A 16,413-nucleotide genomic window follows, 5' to 3' on the forward strand; every position below is an offset into this window, starting at 1 on the left:
TAACAACTTCGAGAAGACAACACATTTGTTGCATTGTTCCTTTCGTTCCTGTACGTCGAGGATTTTCTTTCCACATGTACCACAAGCAAGCCTGCCCCATGACAACGTCCCTCATGACGCCGCCTTTGTTTATGAACAGAACCGGCGTCTAGTAACCCGTCGTCTTCTACTGTGCCCAGGAAGCACGTCTAGGATAAAGTGAAAAGAATGTTATGCAGCATGCAAACAGCGAGAACGAAACCTCCCACCTGCCCCTGAGACGTCGCTACAGACCAGCATGATTCCATAATTTATTCTGTTTCTTGCCTCCTCTGTCACTTGACAGGCTTCTTTTCTCCTGCCCATAGCTGCCTCGCGATGTAAAACGAATAATTATTATCTTTTCCTCCGGCAAACTATGTGGTAAATGTAAAATTCATCAGATTGTTCATTGGTTCGCTATTTCCGTTCTTCGGTTAGCAGTATGACATGTAATCGTTGAATATTGATAGTGTTATTTAGTCTCTTAAGCTTAATCTTCTAATAAGCCCGGAGAGTATCATAAATAAGTAAATGTTGGGTAAGAAAGACAACCAACGAACGAGATTATGTCTGAGATCATCGTATTCGGAGACACGAAAAACAGGAGCATACGTTCAGTGCTATTATGCAGCTGCCACGTATGTGCTGCTTGCGACATACTTGTCGGAAACCTTCAATCAGTGGTTCAGCAGCTCGTATTGTTTTTTGTTTCTTTTTTGTCGCCTTCGGGAGAAATAAATGTGCGAAGGCTGGAGATTTGAGGAAGGATAGACCATGATCTATCGATTTCTGACAACTATGGCGAAAGCAGTACAAGGTGCAGGCCAGTTTATTAATCCACTAATTTCTACTTTGCCGCTAAACCGTTACTGTTACCGCTTTCCGAGGTCCCCATTTTTGTGTACTTTTGTTTCATCAACTCGTTTACACACACACAAAAAAAAAAAATGTTGCCTCCAACAGTTACTGTATAGCAATACCACGGCAGGCTCTAAAAGAACAACAAACCAGCCTACAAACATTTTTGTTTGGAACTCCTTCAACGGTTACTGTATAGTAATATTACGGCAAGCTAACACAAAAACGAACAAGACTACAAAAATGTTTGTCTGGAGCTCTTATGGATTTTTTTTTCTATAATCAAACTCAAACTCAAACTTGTTTGGAGCTCCTTCAACAGTTACTGTATCACGAGCGGCATAGCGGAGCGGGTTAAGGCCTCCCGCTCGTTTGTGGTAGCCAAGGTCGTGCTGAACACTGGGAGGTGGTGGGTTCGAATCCTACCACCAGCTGTGCTGTGTGAGGTTTTCCTTGGGTTTTCCGAAGACTTTCCAGACGAATGTCGGCACAGTTCCCCCTGAAGTCGGTTCAGGACGCATACTTACCCCCCATATCCCCCACTCATTCCTGCTGGCCTCTCTCCATCTGTCCACATCTTTACGCCGGTCATAGCCACAGTTGCTTCGCGGCGCTAATACGGAATAAACAAAAGTTACTGTATCGCGACACTCGGTACGCTCCAACACAAAAACAAACCAGTCCATGCATTTTTTTGTTTGGAACTCTTCCCACAGTTACTGTATTGCAATACCACGGCAAGCTCTAACACAAAAACAAACCAGTACCAAAAAAAATTTTTGGAACTACTCCAACAGTTACTGTATCGCAATACTACGGCAAGCTCTAACACAAAAACAAACCAGTACAAAAAAATTGTTTGGAACTACTCCAACAGTTACTGTATCGCAATACTACGGCAAGCACTAACGCAAAAACAAACCAGTATAAAAAAGAATTTGTTTGGAACTCCTCCATCAGTTACTGTATCGCAATACTACGGCAAGCTCTAACACAAAAACAAACCAGCAGACTGCGATTCTCTCCAGCGTTTTGCTCTATCCCTGCAACCGACGGTGCTTACTCACTGTCACGCGTGAACACTGCAACTCACAATCCTTCAGTGACAACTGGACAGAACAACTATTTATTAGACGCCACGTGAAATAGCTTGGACAGGCAGACGATGCGGAATTTCAGGGATTCCACAAACAAAGGGAAACAGAAACAGCTAGGCAATCCCTCATTCACCGGGAACAAGAAACGTCGGTCCGTTTGTCCACACTGTTCAAAATCTAGGGAAGCACCTGACTCTCATGTCGTCACACCGTAAAAAAAAAAGTAATAATAAAATAAAAAAACTAAGTAGTCGCCGCGCACGACTAAGTACCAGGATCATTTGTTCCTTCCTTTCGTTACGTGTATCCTTCGGAATGACAAGAAGAAGACTCAAGGACAACTACGCTTGCAGCAGTTTTCAGTGGCACAACAGTGCGCTCCAACACACGAGAGATAATACTGTTATTTATAGCACTTTCTTATCCGGCATTCAATTCTTTCTCGGCTTCTTGGATTTCCTCGTGATGTGCTTGCATTCGGGTCTGGCAACCTTCTCAGACCAGTCGCAGTTTCCAGCATCTTGGTTCCATATGGTGCCGCCCTCGCAGAACATGACTATGGGAGTACCGTAAACGCACCAGTAATATTTTGTACAGTCGTTCTCGTGCGGTATGAAGGAGATGTTTGGGCTGTCGCAGTCACGTGGGTAACTCTTAGGAGGAGGCGCGACAGTGGTCGTAGTGGTTGTTGTCGTGGGTGGTATCGTTTCTGGAGGAAAAGTAATCCTCTGAGCTGCTAAGGTACTTGTGGTGGTGGGCTCCGTGGTAGTCGTGCTTGTTGTGCTCGTTGCAGTTGTGGTGGAGGGTGGAGTAGTTGTTGTAGTTGTTGTGGTGGGTGGAGTAGTGGTTGTGGTTGTAGTTGTAGTTGTAGTTGTGGATGGTGTAGTGGACGTCGTGGAAAGTGGCGTAGTAGACCTCGGCTTCCACAGGCCGTCATCATAGGTAGACCGTGTCTGAGTCGTAGCAGAGGCGTCGGGAGGTGGAACTTCGTAATCGGCAAGCTTCTCGTTGATCACTGTGATGAGGGGATTCTTTTTGCCGCAGACGCCCTGGAAGTCGTCCATGTCTATTGCCCACACCATTGCACCTCCGTAGCCATGCTGTTTGATGTAGTCCGCCTAAACGAAAGTGTCACAATACGCAACCTTGTTTGAAGTGCAAATGGATGCAGTCACGTGAGGTTTACGCCACTAATAACTTAAGGACGGCAAACACTAGAGTTTCCTCTTCTTTCGACACTATAATTTCGACACTGCGATAGCTTCGAAATACAAAGCACTATTACTTTCGAGATTAGGTTGTTATAAACTCTCATTGTATGCTACAACTCCAATGGTCATGGATGGGCACTGCTAAACTGTCAGCTATTTAGACTGCTTCTGTAGTGCATAAGTGTGGCGGATAAATGTGATTTCACGACTTTACCTTAATGGCGATGCTCTCTTCGTCCTCATACCCGATCCACTGGTTATCGTAATAGGCGTATGGACAGTGTCCCACGTCGTCTAACTTCTTTGTCCACGTACCGGAGTTGACGTGTGGGCATATCTTGAAAAGGAACATGTTTGGTTAACAATCCGTTTGGCTCGGCTCGACGTGGCTTGTGACCATGGCATTTACAGCACACGATAACTTGAGAAACCGTATACTACTGAGAACATTTTCGAGAGCGACATGGATAAGAACCGTCCTTGAGAATACCTCGTAGTAGGCCAAGAATCCTGTCGCATTCGTATAGGGCCCGGGAAGCCCTCCCATTTTCTCCTTGTTGATGTAGGCTCTTAGACCAGTGTTAACCTTGTCACTCAAAGTGTATGTCCGCCCGTAGAAAGGAATACCCACAACCAGCTTCTCTTTGGGAGCCCCGAGGCTTACCCACAGCTGAAGACCGTCGTGCTGCAAGGAACATTTATCACGATAGGTATTACACTTCTAAGCTGTGCCTACTGGAACATTTATCAGGAACAGTGAGCATAACAACTGCACTCTGGTGGTGGTGGGTTATGGCTATAGGTGGACGTGGTGCTTTTCTTCAGGGTCCAAGCAGGCAGCCAACTTCCACATTCCAAACTTCGACATCACCCCCCAAGCAGATAGTAGTACAAGTAACACCGGGACCTATACTGAGGAAACTACGTACCACGTTCAGCTTTTCATACGCCCACTCATCGAATGGTCTTCTAAAGAGGGGACTGTGGACGTCTGTGAACCCCGCCCAGTTTCCACGCAAGTCGTAGGTCATTACGTTGATCCAGTCCAGAATCCTGACAAGGATTACCAGGGAAGTAAGTCATAGATAACCAAATGAATAGCGACGCAAACAACTCTATAAACATCCACTTTCTATTTTTGTAGCAACTATTTCGCACTATAGAATACTTCGAGTAAAAACTGGTTCTCCATTGGATTGACAGTGGATGCTTTATACCGCCGCGGTATATCAAGAGAACCGAAACCGTCTTTCTGTTCTAAATGAAGTGAAGAGGTTCAACAAGGTCTCTCCACATGAGATCCTTTAGTGGCCCATTTTTGAGAGTCCTGATGCCAAAAATTGTGCTTACTCGGATAGTTCCGCCACTTCGTAGCCCTCCTGGAGCCTGAACTTAGCCACCGGTACAGCGGCTGTCAGGAGTAGTCTGTACTGGTTAAAGACCGACCGCAGTTCCTAAAACAGCGTGCGACAGAAGACGCTTTCAATAAATATGATGAGTCATCATTCACAGGTCGTTAACGTGAAGGTTCCAGTACATGCATAAAAATATATTGACACGATGTTAACGATAAGGTCACTCTTCCACGCCGTAACAAAGTTTCATTCACGTCCTCTTTATACAGGCACAGCAAACGTCTCAAATGTAGTTCTTTTGCAGCATTCAAGGCAGGAAATCCTCCTGTTACTCCTGCTGTGCAGATGCATAGATGTATATTTAAGTGAAGTTGTTTATAGCTATTTATAAGGTACTTATAATTGAACAACAACAACAGCAACAACTTTATTTAAATGGTGATGAGTGGGGAGTTTCATCCCCAAGGGTGATACCATCCATTGAATGTTGCTGTCAGGGTTGTCTTTCTTGTGACATCACCGCCGCGCCTGTCTGTTCTTGCTCTATGGCGAATCGAAACAAACCGATTTGAAACGAAGCGTTTCAGTTTAATCTTTTCCGAACTCTCAGAATTGTCGTCGGTCGCATTTAGTTCGGTTTCACACCACAGTGGCGCCGCGGAAACTGCAACTGCTAACGCTTGCGTCATTCGAGAACCGAGCCGACATTGATTGTTAGAGAGCTCTTATTATGCTCAGCTGTGCACGTCGACCATTTTAAAAACCGACATTCCCCTAATGGTACCGTAAAGCTGCTGACGGGCAGTTTATGCTTACGGCGTAGTAGGAGAGACCGGGGAAAGTTGTCACATGGTTCAGTTGTCGCACTTTTTTTTTCCTTTTCGTCTAATAAACATATCCCCCCCTCGCTACTTAAAGAAAACGAAGCAGAGCAGCTGAGCCATTTTCCAGCTGTTTGTTAGAGACACGAGCATCCACTAACTGAAGAAACTTTCATAGTCATGGAAAGTATGGCAAGGTGCGCACAGCAAAAGACTTGCTTCTGTCACGAGTAAGTAAAATTCTCCGTTCTTGCAATTTTCAAATTTTGCACGACACGCTCTAAAACGTGAATGCACGTTTTCGTAATGTTTACTCAACTTTCGGAAACATTTTCACGAATCTTCAGCAGAATACGCTTCACAGTTAAGTCAACTGCTGAGGTATAGTCATTGCGGATGTCATAGGGGTCAATCGTCCCATATGAGGCGGGGTAAGTTGTCAAGTGCTTCAACTGGTACAGCCACTGACAGCACAAACTATATCCGCGAGAAAGTGCTTCAGGAGCTTTTTAATACATCTACGTAGTTTAGCGCCGCTCTCTACATTTACAATGCAGGTCTACCAACACGTAATGGCTAGCTTGCATGAATCCTGTACAGCTCGGACAGGTGTTGAAATATAAAATGTATGGCTTAAGATAATAAGTTCTTCTCTGCTCGGTTAGTTCGTTTTCCACATGCACTTCCAATTGTATTGCATTCGGTACATCTCCACAATAAAGATTTCGAGAAAATGCAGCTGAGACAATCTGTCCCAGCCTGTGTGACCATCTTTCCCGCTACTGGAGCGTATTGTCACACTTGACGAGCTCCGCACAAATCTATTTCATACATTATTTTTAAAAGTCAGCTGTAGTTTAATATGTGCATTGTGTAGTCAAAAGATCGCACTAACATCCAGCGTTGGTTTAACCAGTCTGTGGAACGTGCTTTCGTCATAGCAAAGTCAGAAGTAAAAACTGCGACAATTCCCACCTGTTTCTCCATAACAGCTTGTTGCTTGTAAATCCAGAGCAATGAGTTACGAATGTGACAAAGAATCTTAGTATTTTTTTAGTTTGTTAGTAACATTGAGGAAAAACGGCTCTGGATCTGGACGGCCAATTTCTCGAGCAACAATGGTCTACGTTCCCGATTGGCCTGCTGGCTGCTCATGATGGCTACATAGCCGACACATAGCCAACTTCTTTCGTTTTCGACCCAGTGTGGTCCATATGCGATGTAGTTTTGCAGCTGTACTTTACAAACAATGCGCAGTTGGTGATCACTTCGACACAGCGTTGCCTACAATTTTCAATTTCAATGTTATAAAAAAATTATGAGCGCTATTACGTGTCCTGACAGCGCCATGACAGTGTGCGTCACTCAGAATCTTATATTTTGATTGGGTGCGATAGACTAAAGCTTTCTAGCAACAAATGAAACGTGAAAGTAGCGTTCGCTCATACGCGTCCCCAAGAAAGCCATTGACCTGGAGTGTCATTCCACGGTGCCGGTGCAACGTACCTTGACCAGCAGGAGGAAGTTGGCCTTGTCGGAAAAAGCACCTCCGCGATCGTACGCACCGGGATACTCCCAGTCGAGGTCAAAACCGTCGAAACCGTACGTCTGGACCCACTTGAGGGCGCTGTTGATGAACGTGTGGCGGCGACCGGTCTGGCTCACCATCTCCGAGTATTTCTTGCCCCCTTCTGCCCATCCACCGACGGCCAGGAGGGTTCGAATGTGCGGGTACTTTTTACGTAAAGACGTGAACCGACGATAACCTCCTGCAACGAGAAAATTGGAAACATGGAAGAAAAACAGTCTGGACAAATTTTGAGGAACGTGCCAAACTGGATAATCTACTGAAACGACCACTCCGATTTAACACTCTTATCGGTCAGTGTAGTTGTCATATACTCGGTCCTCGCTATGTACATACTTTCATACTTAACAATATCTAACAATAATACATGGACGATATGTTTAATGCTGAAAGAACTGAAAGGGAACTTCCTTTTAAATTATTTCTTGCACAATAATATATGCCTGCTGCCATATAGCCTCCGAAGCTGCTGTGTGTCTACTTAAAAGAAAAAAATGTGTTTGAAATCAAAAGGTTTACACCCCCTCCCCCCCGCTTTTTTGTTTTCCTGAAACATCATATCACAGGTTTACACTACCACACGTTCCGGACATAAATTGCCTAGACGACGGGTACACTTTTGGTAATGACAGCGTATCTCACACAGCATTGTTCTGCGGGAGCTGGTGTATATTATAATCTACACTGGTGATCTGCTATATATGATTACTATTTATAATCACAGCTTATGATCACAATAAATCACAAGTTTGATTTCTTGGCCTAAAGCATTGGCAGCTAACAAGAGGTGTCCCAACAAGATATACCTAGAACATTCTTTGACTGTGCCTTATCTGTTTCTTCTATATTTTCATTAATTTTTGTTTATTTTACGAACGGCAAGTCGGCCTTTGTCTGTCTGACCTTTCTGTTTTCCTCTAATAAACTCCATATCCCACCCCTGAGCACACGAAACAAACATTAACCACCGCAACACCTACCATATCACTGCAACACTTTCTTACAGCAGTCCTTAAAAGTCTTACACCGTGATCTTTGGCTTAGAGATATAACTTGGCCTACAAAGTACTAAATGAGAGACGTGCCTAGAATGCGGCCAGATAAAGAAAAACAGTTTACCTTTATTGAAGTCGTACTCGGGGTCAATACTGAACAGTTCCCACGTTTGGTTGCTGAGGCCCACGAAAGAGTAAATCAGGTGCGTACACTTGTCGAGTGGAATGTCCTCGATGTCGTAATTCATGGGCTCTGGCCGATAAAGAGCCCATGCGCTGTAGTAGCACACGATACGTGGTGTATTTGGCTTGTGTGGTAACCGCGGAACCTGTTTGCTGATCCGTCTTCCAACTGAAACAAAAGCGCATGTCTTCTTCACCTCGCGGCGTGGTATTACGGGTAAAAAAAGTAAGTTTTATAGACCTTTATAGAGTAAACGTTAACTTTATATAGTAAGCTTTATAGAGCTTTATTTCACCGGTTTCTTTTTTTAGTTTTTGACTAGAATTTATGTTGATGTTGGCCACCAGAATACATTTTTTGCAGACATAACTTATGGACAAAACTCTGAGCCCCTAAGTTGAAAGTACTTACATTGAGCAGTAACGAAGTAGGAAGTAATTACGTAATAGGTCAGCCATAATATCCGTAGACGTATATGCATTGTGGAATTGCAGAATTTCCCTCTGTAACCGATGGATAATAATCAGTGTACAAGACGATAAAACAACATGTGAGCAGGGCGTGAATGAAGGATGGTCCTTTGCATGCTTCATTACGTCAGGTTCTGGAGAATGAAACAATAAGATTACGTTTCTAAAAAGAGGGAACACAGGATGTACTGAATCCTGTTTCAAAGTATGCGGACGCAAATGAGATGGCGCATCCGTCCGTGCGACAGAACGGAGATATGAATGTCCGGGGAACAGAAAGAAGGGGCAAGATGGATCTCTCAATTGAACGGCAACGATCAAGTAAAATCAGCCGATTTTGATATTATAATTTTATTTTACTGTGAGTTGCGTACAGATAACATATGCAAAATTTGATCCAGGAGAGCCTCCTACGTTTTGAGACAAATAAAGAAAAATGAACGGCACCTTTATGTCTGGTTTCGGTCTTACGATTACGTAAGCATGACGAACCACTGGATATGTAGCAGGAGTACACTACTAGCAGACAAACCGTACGTGTAACATCCCGGCACCATTATTGTTATTATTATGCACCCTTATTCCATGTACGACCCTGATGATTTGACTGTAGTTTCGCAATCACTATGCGTGTGACTGATTTTAAGTTGTGCTCTTTCTGGTGAGTTTGTGCGGAGTGGTCGATATGAATTTGAACATTTCTCTGTTACATTTTGAACGACTTCCGTAACGACGTAGGTAACGCTTAGAGTGTTTACTACAGCGGCTGCGATTGTTTGCAGTGATGTAATATGTGATTGATTCTTTTGAAGGAACAATAAAATGGAGATTTCGGTACCCTAGTGTAAGACCAGCAACTACACATCACTTACACTAGTGGCATTGGTGAAATACACTTGGAACGATGATGGTGATGATGGCAGTGATGAAATACAAATTAGTGCGCTGAACGCTAAATATTGTACCATACAGTTACATAGAGACCATATTAGCACACATTAGCTACTCATCAAACACGAAGTAAACTTTACTTACAGCGTGCTTAAACTTAATTAGGCTACTAAGCGAGGCACATTCACCAGGGAGGTCATTCAAGAGAAATGGATGACATGAAAGATTCGAGGTAGTAACTGCTGTTGCAAGAATATAGCCTAACCTTGGAATGACGGTCGAATCGTTCCAAGATGCATGAGGAAGGGCGGCACATTAATGAGCGCAGATTACTGTTCCTTTTTTTTTATGAAAGTGGAAGATACGTGAGGATCAAATGCTCCATGTGGTGATATAATGAAGACGGAGATAAGAGATGTTTCATTGCTGTAACTCTAAAGGTAGCGCTAAAATAGTCCGGAATAAAGCGCATACAGCGCGGATTTTTGGGTGCCCTGGAAATATACTTGATAGCGGCCCCAGATGAGAGCTGTGTATTCAAGTTTTGGTACAAACGAAGAGGTACATACTCAATGAAATTCACCCATTGTCATTAACGGTAGGAAAAGAGAAGGAAACGGTAGTACAAAGAATCGATAACTATAAGTAAGCGTAATACGCGGAACATGAAACAAGCATGTATACGGACTCACCCGTGGACGCAAACGTCGTGAGATTCAAGGAGGTTCTGACAGACCCTTTCAGGGGACGGCTCCGAACGTGAGAGACCCCCACCCCGAAAGTCGTCCCATCCGGTATTCCGGTCGTCTTCAGGCGAAGGTCGACGACCGACGCGAAAGTCAAGGGACGTTCCTCCGCGGCGACGTCTGTCCGCCTGGATTACCTAAACCGGCTTCTACGACTCCATTTTCATTCGTTTCTCTTATCGTGTTTATCCACTGTCGCTGCTGCACATCTCCTCACGAGAAAAATAACTACACGAAAAAAGTGTCGCTCCAGGCGATGCCATCCCTCTCCTCACGTCATTGTAGACTCCGCGTGTACCACACACAGGAATATATTCGCGTTTAGTGGCAGCCGTATCTTACTCCAGTTTGTCTTGGCGTACGATGGGCCTCAGCAACACAATGCTGTGCATTACCTACTGTGCTTTACCAGCTACCGTGAGCACATCCTCATGACCCGTGCCTATACGGCACACGAGAGAACGACACGCCTTTATGCGTCACCTAGAAGCCATCGACATCAGACCGCTCAGTACGTCCATGATTCTTGGGGATTGGAGGAAATCCCGCGCACTAGTCCTGGGCTCTTTGGTCACTTACAGCAGACACGGGAGTACTGAAGGAATACTAAGCTTCTGTCCTAGTTCAAGTCACATGACCTCAGTAGGATCCGGCGGCATAAGCGGGGAAGCCCCCATGACATCGTAGTTTGATAATTTAATTATTGTTCTTGTATCTTAGTCAGGAGCATGCCAAGCTCATCATTGATTCGATACCTGTTAATTACGCAAGGTCCTTCTGCGTCATTCCCTGTGGCTTAAAGGCGCTATAGGCTTGTAGGCGTGGCTTGTGCCGTCAACCATGCATGTGTAGTATGTGAGGGTGAAAGCTCTTCGATTTCAGTGCATGAACAGAATTGACGTGGACGTTCATATAGTCTGAGTGAATCAGCTGGGCTAGAAAGCATCGCACAAAGAGGAAAAAATAGTAAATAAACACGCGTGCAAGTAGTGGTGAATGAGTGGCTGAAGTGAGCTGGTTTGTTCGAGTACAGCTTCTCGAAACGAGAGCACATTTTCCGCATAGCAGATCTCCTCTCATTTGACCCGTGACCTGTACTTTGTTTTCATCGATGCCACCACAGAGAAGCCAAGCTCGGAAAGCACATCATGGCAAAGAAAGAGAGAACTTCCTTGGCTTTAGCACTCAAGGGCAGGTTCAAGCTATCATGTTCTAGTCAGCTCGCTAGGACTGTACTGCCTTGCGCAGCGACACTCCCGTGTTTGGTTTGTTCGTTTAGTATGGCCAGTACGAAAAGCAAACTCTCCTTAGAGAGTGTTGTTATGTAGCTTGTAGGATTGTAACGTGAAGTTAGTGTCTGTCCAAAGTGGACTACATCCATAGGTAGTTCTCCTGCTTGGTGACAATACACACTCCTGGCTTTAGCGCTCAAGAGCAGGTACTCCCCTAACAATCCCCCCCCCCCCTCAAAATTTGGGAAGTGCATGACTTCAGCAGAAACTGCAGTCGTAGATTACTGTTTTTCTACGGCTGCATCCCCTGCTACCACGCTGCCCCCTGCTGAATCTGCCACGACGCTTGTGCGGGGGTCTTGATCCACAGTTTGGAAAACACTGAATTGATATCGAGAAATTATGAAAAAGTGAAGCAGGCCATTTCAGAATGTTTGATGCATAAAACCTGATTACAAATAAGGTGTGTACATGTGGAGTGTAGTACAGCTAGGTTTGAATAGCAAATTTGTATTAGGTTATTTCTACTTGCGATTTACACATACTCTTTCTAGTTTTTTGTACTGTGAAATGCGTGGCGCTCGCGCGAACCAAATTTTAATGCGCTTAAAAATAAAGCAGCTTTGCCTTATACAGGATCTATCCACACTACGTGTTATCACTAGATCCATATGTGTCATTTTTCCGCGTGTAACAGTCACATGAATTACATAATTTGATGATATTGCACAATGAAGATTGGTATTGTATTGGAAGGTGTGTTTACTACGAGTGGAACTTGTCTCAGGTTATAGCCTTGAACTCTTGATCTAATGGCGTGAGAAGATACCTTCGCTTCATATTTACTTCATTCTTGTTTACTATTCTAATCGGCGATCGTGTTGTGAGGATTAAAGACATCGTGCATGTAAAACAAGCAGCAGGAAGCCGCTTAGCCCATAAAAATGTTACCCGCGGGAACCCTTTCTTCAGCGGCGTGGTTCTCCGTAGGGGCGGTCTGCTGTGGTTTCACTTTCATAAATCAACCGTCCAAGAGAGCAAAAAGTTTGAAGGTTGAGCCTATTTACGTGGATATGGTTCAAGGCCGGTCACAGACACAGCAGGGTGCAACTAAAAAAGTAAATTTCGCTGCAAGACATCTCAGCGTCAGTCTCTCTAGGCCTCAAATTACGTGTCCACCCTCTCCAGCTGGGTACTACTTCAGGTTTTAAGACGACAACCATGCATTATGACGTAAATTACGACGGCATTTAACGGGCCAATCAGAGCATGCGAGCATCAGACATCCCAGTGGTACGCCGACAGTGCTTTGGTTGTAGGTTAGGATATAAGCAGGATCCTCTTTAAAATTTATGAGACATCTCTAGGCTACGCTGTGGCAGTGTCGCCCGGAATTTGACTCACCCACTCGTGATTCAAGATCTGTGTGTCATTAAGTGAAAGAGAGAGAAAGAAAATAGAATGTGCCCTTGGTGTGGACTGGTATATGCTTTGCGCATTGGAAAGTAAATGATATTGTTCTAGCGAGCTGACATGATGGACGAAGCCTCGATCGTGGCACGCCATCCTGTGGGTGTTGCATGAAGCTGCGTGGTGCCCACAATAAGCCGCAGGATATCGATGATACCGAAATATGCCGGAGTCGGGGACTGCATCAAGCTGCAGGCCAGACATAGAAGTTTATCGCACTTGCAATTTTGTGTTGTTCCGTTACTGATACTGGTGCAGGAGGCGAACGTTACGCACGCAGGCACGCAGGCTGAAAGCTGGCGAGGCAAGCCCAAGAACTGTGTTCAAAAGCGAGACATAGGTTCGCAGTGGCATGGCTAGCTGGTCCATAACTGTTGGTGTAAAGACATGAAACTAATTTCCTTCTGGAGGTATTATGAGGTATGAGTCTTACGCGTCTTAAAGATGGCCGCAGCACTAGTGCTCCCCAGTAATCGCACCTGGTTGTGCGCATTGTCGCTGCGTGCTTGGCCACCCTGCCACAACCTTCTTTTCGAAGAACGGTCGGCTATTTAGCTACTAAATGTCAAATAGAGGACCCTGAAAGGTTTCGTGCATAAGAGCGTAGTCCCAGCAGGCGGACCACAGACTCAAGCCTCATCGCATCTCACTCTGCATGTCTATAATAAAGAATCTGCAGCTGAAACAAGGTGCAGGGCTGTTACCAACTGTCCCCACCTGGTTAGCTTGCTTCAAAATGTCTGAAAAAAAAAAGTAATAACCGTTCGAAAAAAAATATTTTTTTTTTCAGTTCTTCAGCCTGTCCGTATTTTTCACATATAAAAGGTTCTTCAAAAAGCGATACACCAAGAGATCAAGAATCCTTATAGCCACGCTTTCGTTCTTGGAGGTAAGAAAGGAGCAGAGAAATGTTCCAGCACCATGAATAACTCTTGAAGAACGGTTATTTTTCTGTGCGTGTTGGAAAGCATTTCTGGAAAGCAATGTTCGAGGTGATGTCTACTACAGTACATGGAACAACTCTCGCCATAAACAGAGTGCCGTCATCTACACCATTAACTGTGTGAGAAAAGTTAGAGCCTGGACAAGTTTACTGCTGTAATATCCGAGGGGCAGATACTTTCCTCTGGTTGTCACTCTCGTCTAGTCATTCTCTCTTCCCGTATGCACTGGGTATCCACCTTCCTTGTTTACTTACGTCATGTGCATTGCGTCATTGCTGTGACTGCTGAACTCCCTTTTTTACTATAAGCCTTCCTCGAAGCTTGTTTAAAAACGAAAAAAGGGTGCGACATGTATGTGACAGTTTGTGAGGTGTTCGTGTCCAGACAAACGCGTATTTACATATTGTAGGCACGTAGGTGTGACAGAAGCCACTCCTGGTTACGTACCAAGAAGCTAAAGAAGAAAAAGAGGAAAGTCGATCGTGTTGTTTCTTTTCCCTCTGCGAGAAAGGTGAGCTCCGTTTGTTGTCGAACGACCTTATAACTTGTTCCGTGGATGTGATATGCCCAGTACGGTGCTACAAGAGGAAGTAACAGAAGCCCAGAAGCACAAACACCGATACTTCTACTTGTATGGCCGCTATTATTACCCGCTTCGCCATGCAGAAGAAGCTTGTGTATATGGTTCGTTAGTTTTCCTTTTACGATGATGCGTCACCTTCGTTACCATGGACGATACGCCCACCGCGATTAGGGTTACTTCGTCGAGCAAGCCCGGCTATGAACGACATGTGTCCCACGTGGATTATGGCGGGCGGAGCGGAACTTTGCATACATCTCGTGTGTGGGTGACTGGTAGGAGGGGGAAGCACGAGGCCAGTCAGCTGGACGACTAGACAGTGTGCTTCGATTTCATTCTGCTAACTTATTTTTCATGCGGTGAGATTTCAGCGTGCCTAGATTCCATCGCTAAAGACTTCGCACTTGAGAATTTCGTACAGTGACACTGACGCATACGTTCACCAAGTCCAACCCGGAACCTATGGTCTGGTACCGACCTCCTGTATACGCAGCCAGCACCTCTCTTGCTAGGTCAGCGGCTGGCGTAATAGCACCACTGACCTGCCAAAGACCGATGCGTGAGTGACGGGAACAAGCGATCGTGAACTGTGGATAACAGCGAGCCGTGTCAGGAAAAAGCACATGTTTCTCACCAACCAGAGGTGTCAGATGGGTTACGTAAGCAAGACATCGAGATACAGTACCGGATGATTTCAAATGGATTTCATTTTGCCTGCTTCCCTTGCCAGTTCTCAGAATAAAACACCCAAAATACATAGAGCAACCTGTGACTGTGAGGTAACGAATATAACTCAAGTGTGGGGTTTCGACATTCCACGCGTTCGTTTCCTTTGTCCTCCCTAGTCTTTTGGCGCCCACAGTGAGGCGGAACAGAAAGGCCATGTGTTCCTATCACTCCTGCGGGAAGTAACTTGATCAGAAGGGACTAGTGACTAGTAATTGTAACTAATCACTCTTCCTAAGAAAGCAACTTTCAGCTGTAATTAGGTTACCTTTTTCAGTCGCTAGTTACATTAACGAGCTACTTTCAGAGTCGTAAGTTTTTCGCAATAATTTCGGAAAGCGTTCGCATTTTCTTTCAGTACCCGTTGTCGCATGTTGTTCGTGGCTCACGCAACTGACTGCAGCTGTTTGGCGGAGATGGAAAAGGGTGAAAAGAACAGACGGGTGAAAAGGGTGCAGGTATCACCCCTACTTACAAAGAAAGCGCGTGGCGCGTCATGGCACGAGTCTTGTAAAAGGGCTCAAATTATAGTTAATTTTGTTATCGCTACAATATGAAACGCTACGATTACTCTGATGACAAGAAAACAGTTCTGTGGTCAGCGCTCCTAAGTGCAATATGGAAGAAGCGTTGGTCCCGTCTAATGTCCCACTAAACAATTTAAAATAAAAGTTTTTGAACCGGAGTACTTTGTTTTTGCTATTTTGGAAAGTAACTGTAGAATAATTATGTGACTTATTGCTGTAACTTAACTGTTACTATTTGTGCCGAGCAGCTGCACGTGTAACTTGCTTACTTTCGCACTGTAGCTGTAACTGACTTTTCCCAAGACTGGTTTCGTCCCCTGTTTGGATGGCTGCACACCATGTCATCGTCATCATATAATTTCTCATGTTCTTGGTCGTTGCATCTACAGCGGACTGCCATTATGTTCTAGTCTTAAGTACGCGTAACATTAAACTCAATCAAAAGACTCTTGCAATGCGTAATATCCCTGCTCATCACCATCGGCCATATGCTTAATACACCGGTTCTCGTTCGATCCCTGCTCATCGCATTACTAAAAGCCACAAGGCACACCTTCATAATTTTTATCTACGCAGACATAGTGGCGGACCTCTTATCCGTCAGCGTCACAACTACATGTTGAAACCATTTATCACTGCCACGCCTATGGACACTGCAAATGCAAAAACAACCGTGCAATTGACCACCATACAGTGC

The 16,413-nt window shown here is 44.7% G+C and overlaps 2 protein-coding genes across 6 annotated transcripts in view; one reads left to right on the top strand and one right to left on the bottom strand.

The window, feature by feature from the left end:
* LOC135366875 (uncharacterized) overlaps positions 1 to 16,413 on the top strand; it is a 147,308-nt gene that overhangs the window by 119,771 nt on the left and 11,124 nt on the right. The gene's annotated exons all lie outside the window — the stretch shown is intronic.
* Positions 1,989 to 10,352, bottom strand: LOC135366869 (endochitinase-like). The gene is made up of 9 exons (XM_064599822.1): positions 10,184 to 10,352; positions 8,542 to 8,633; positions 8,071 to 8,298; positions 6,870 to 7,132; positions 4,538 to 4,641; positions 4,117 to 4,240; positions 3,678 to 3,872; positions 3,402 to 3,524; positions 1,989 to 3,094 (listed from the first exon to the last, which is right to left on the bottom strand). The coding sequence occupies exons 2-9, from the start codon at positions 8,609 to 8,611 to the stop codon at positions 2,408 to 2,410; spliced, it is 1,794 nt and encodes a 597-aa protein (XP_064455892.1). The 5' UTR covers positions 8,612 to 8,633; positions 10,184 to 10,352; the 3' UTR covers positions 1,989 to 2,407.

This window comes from Ornithodoros turicata, chromosome 8, assembly GCF_037126465.1.
Source record: "Ornithodoros turicata isolate Travis chromosome 8, ASM3712646v1, whole genome shotgun sequence".
Lineage (NCBI taxonomy): Eukaryota > Metazoa > Arthropoda > Arachnida > Ixodida > Argasidae > Ornithodoros > Ornithodoros turicata.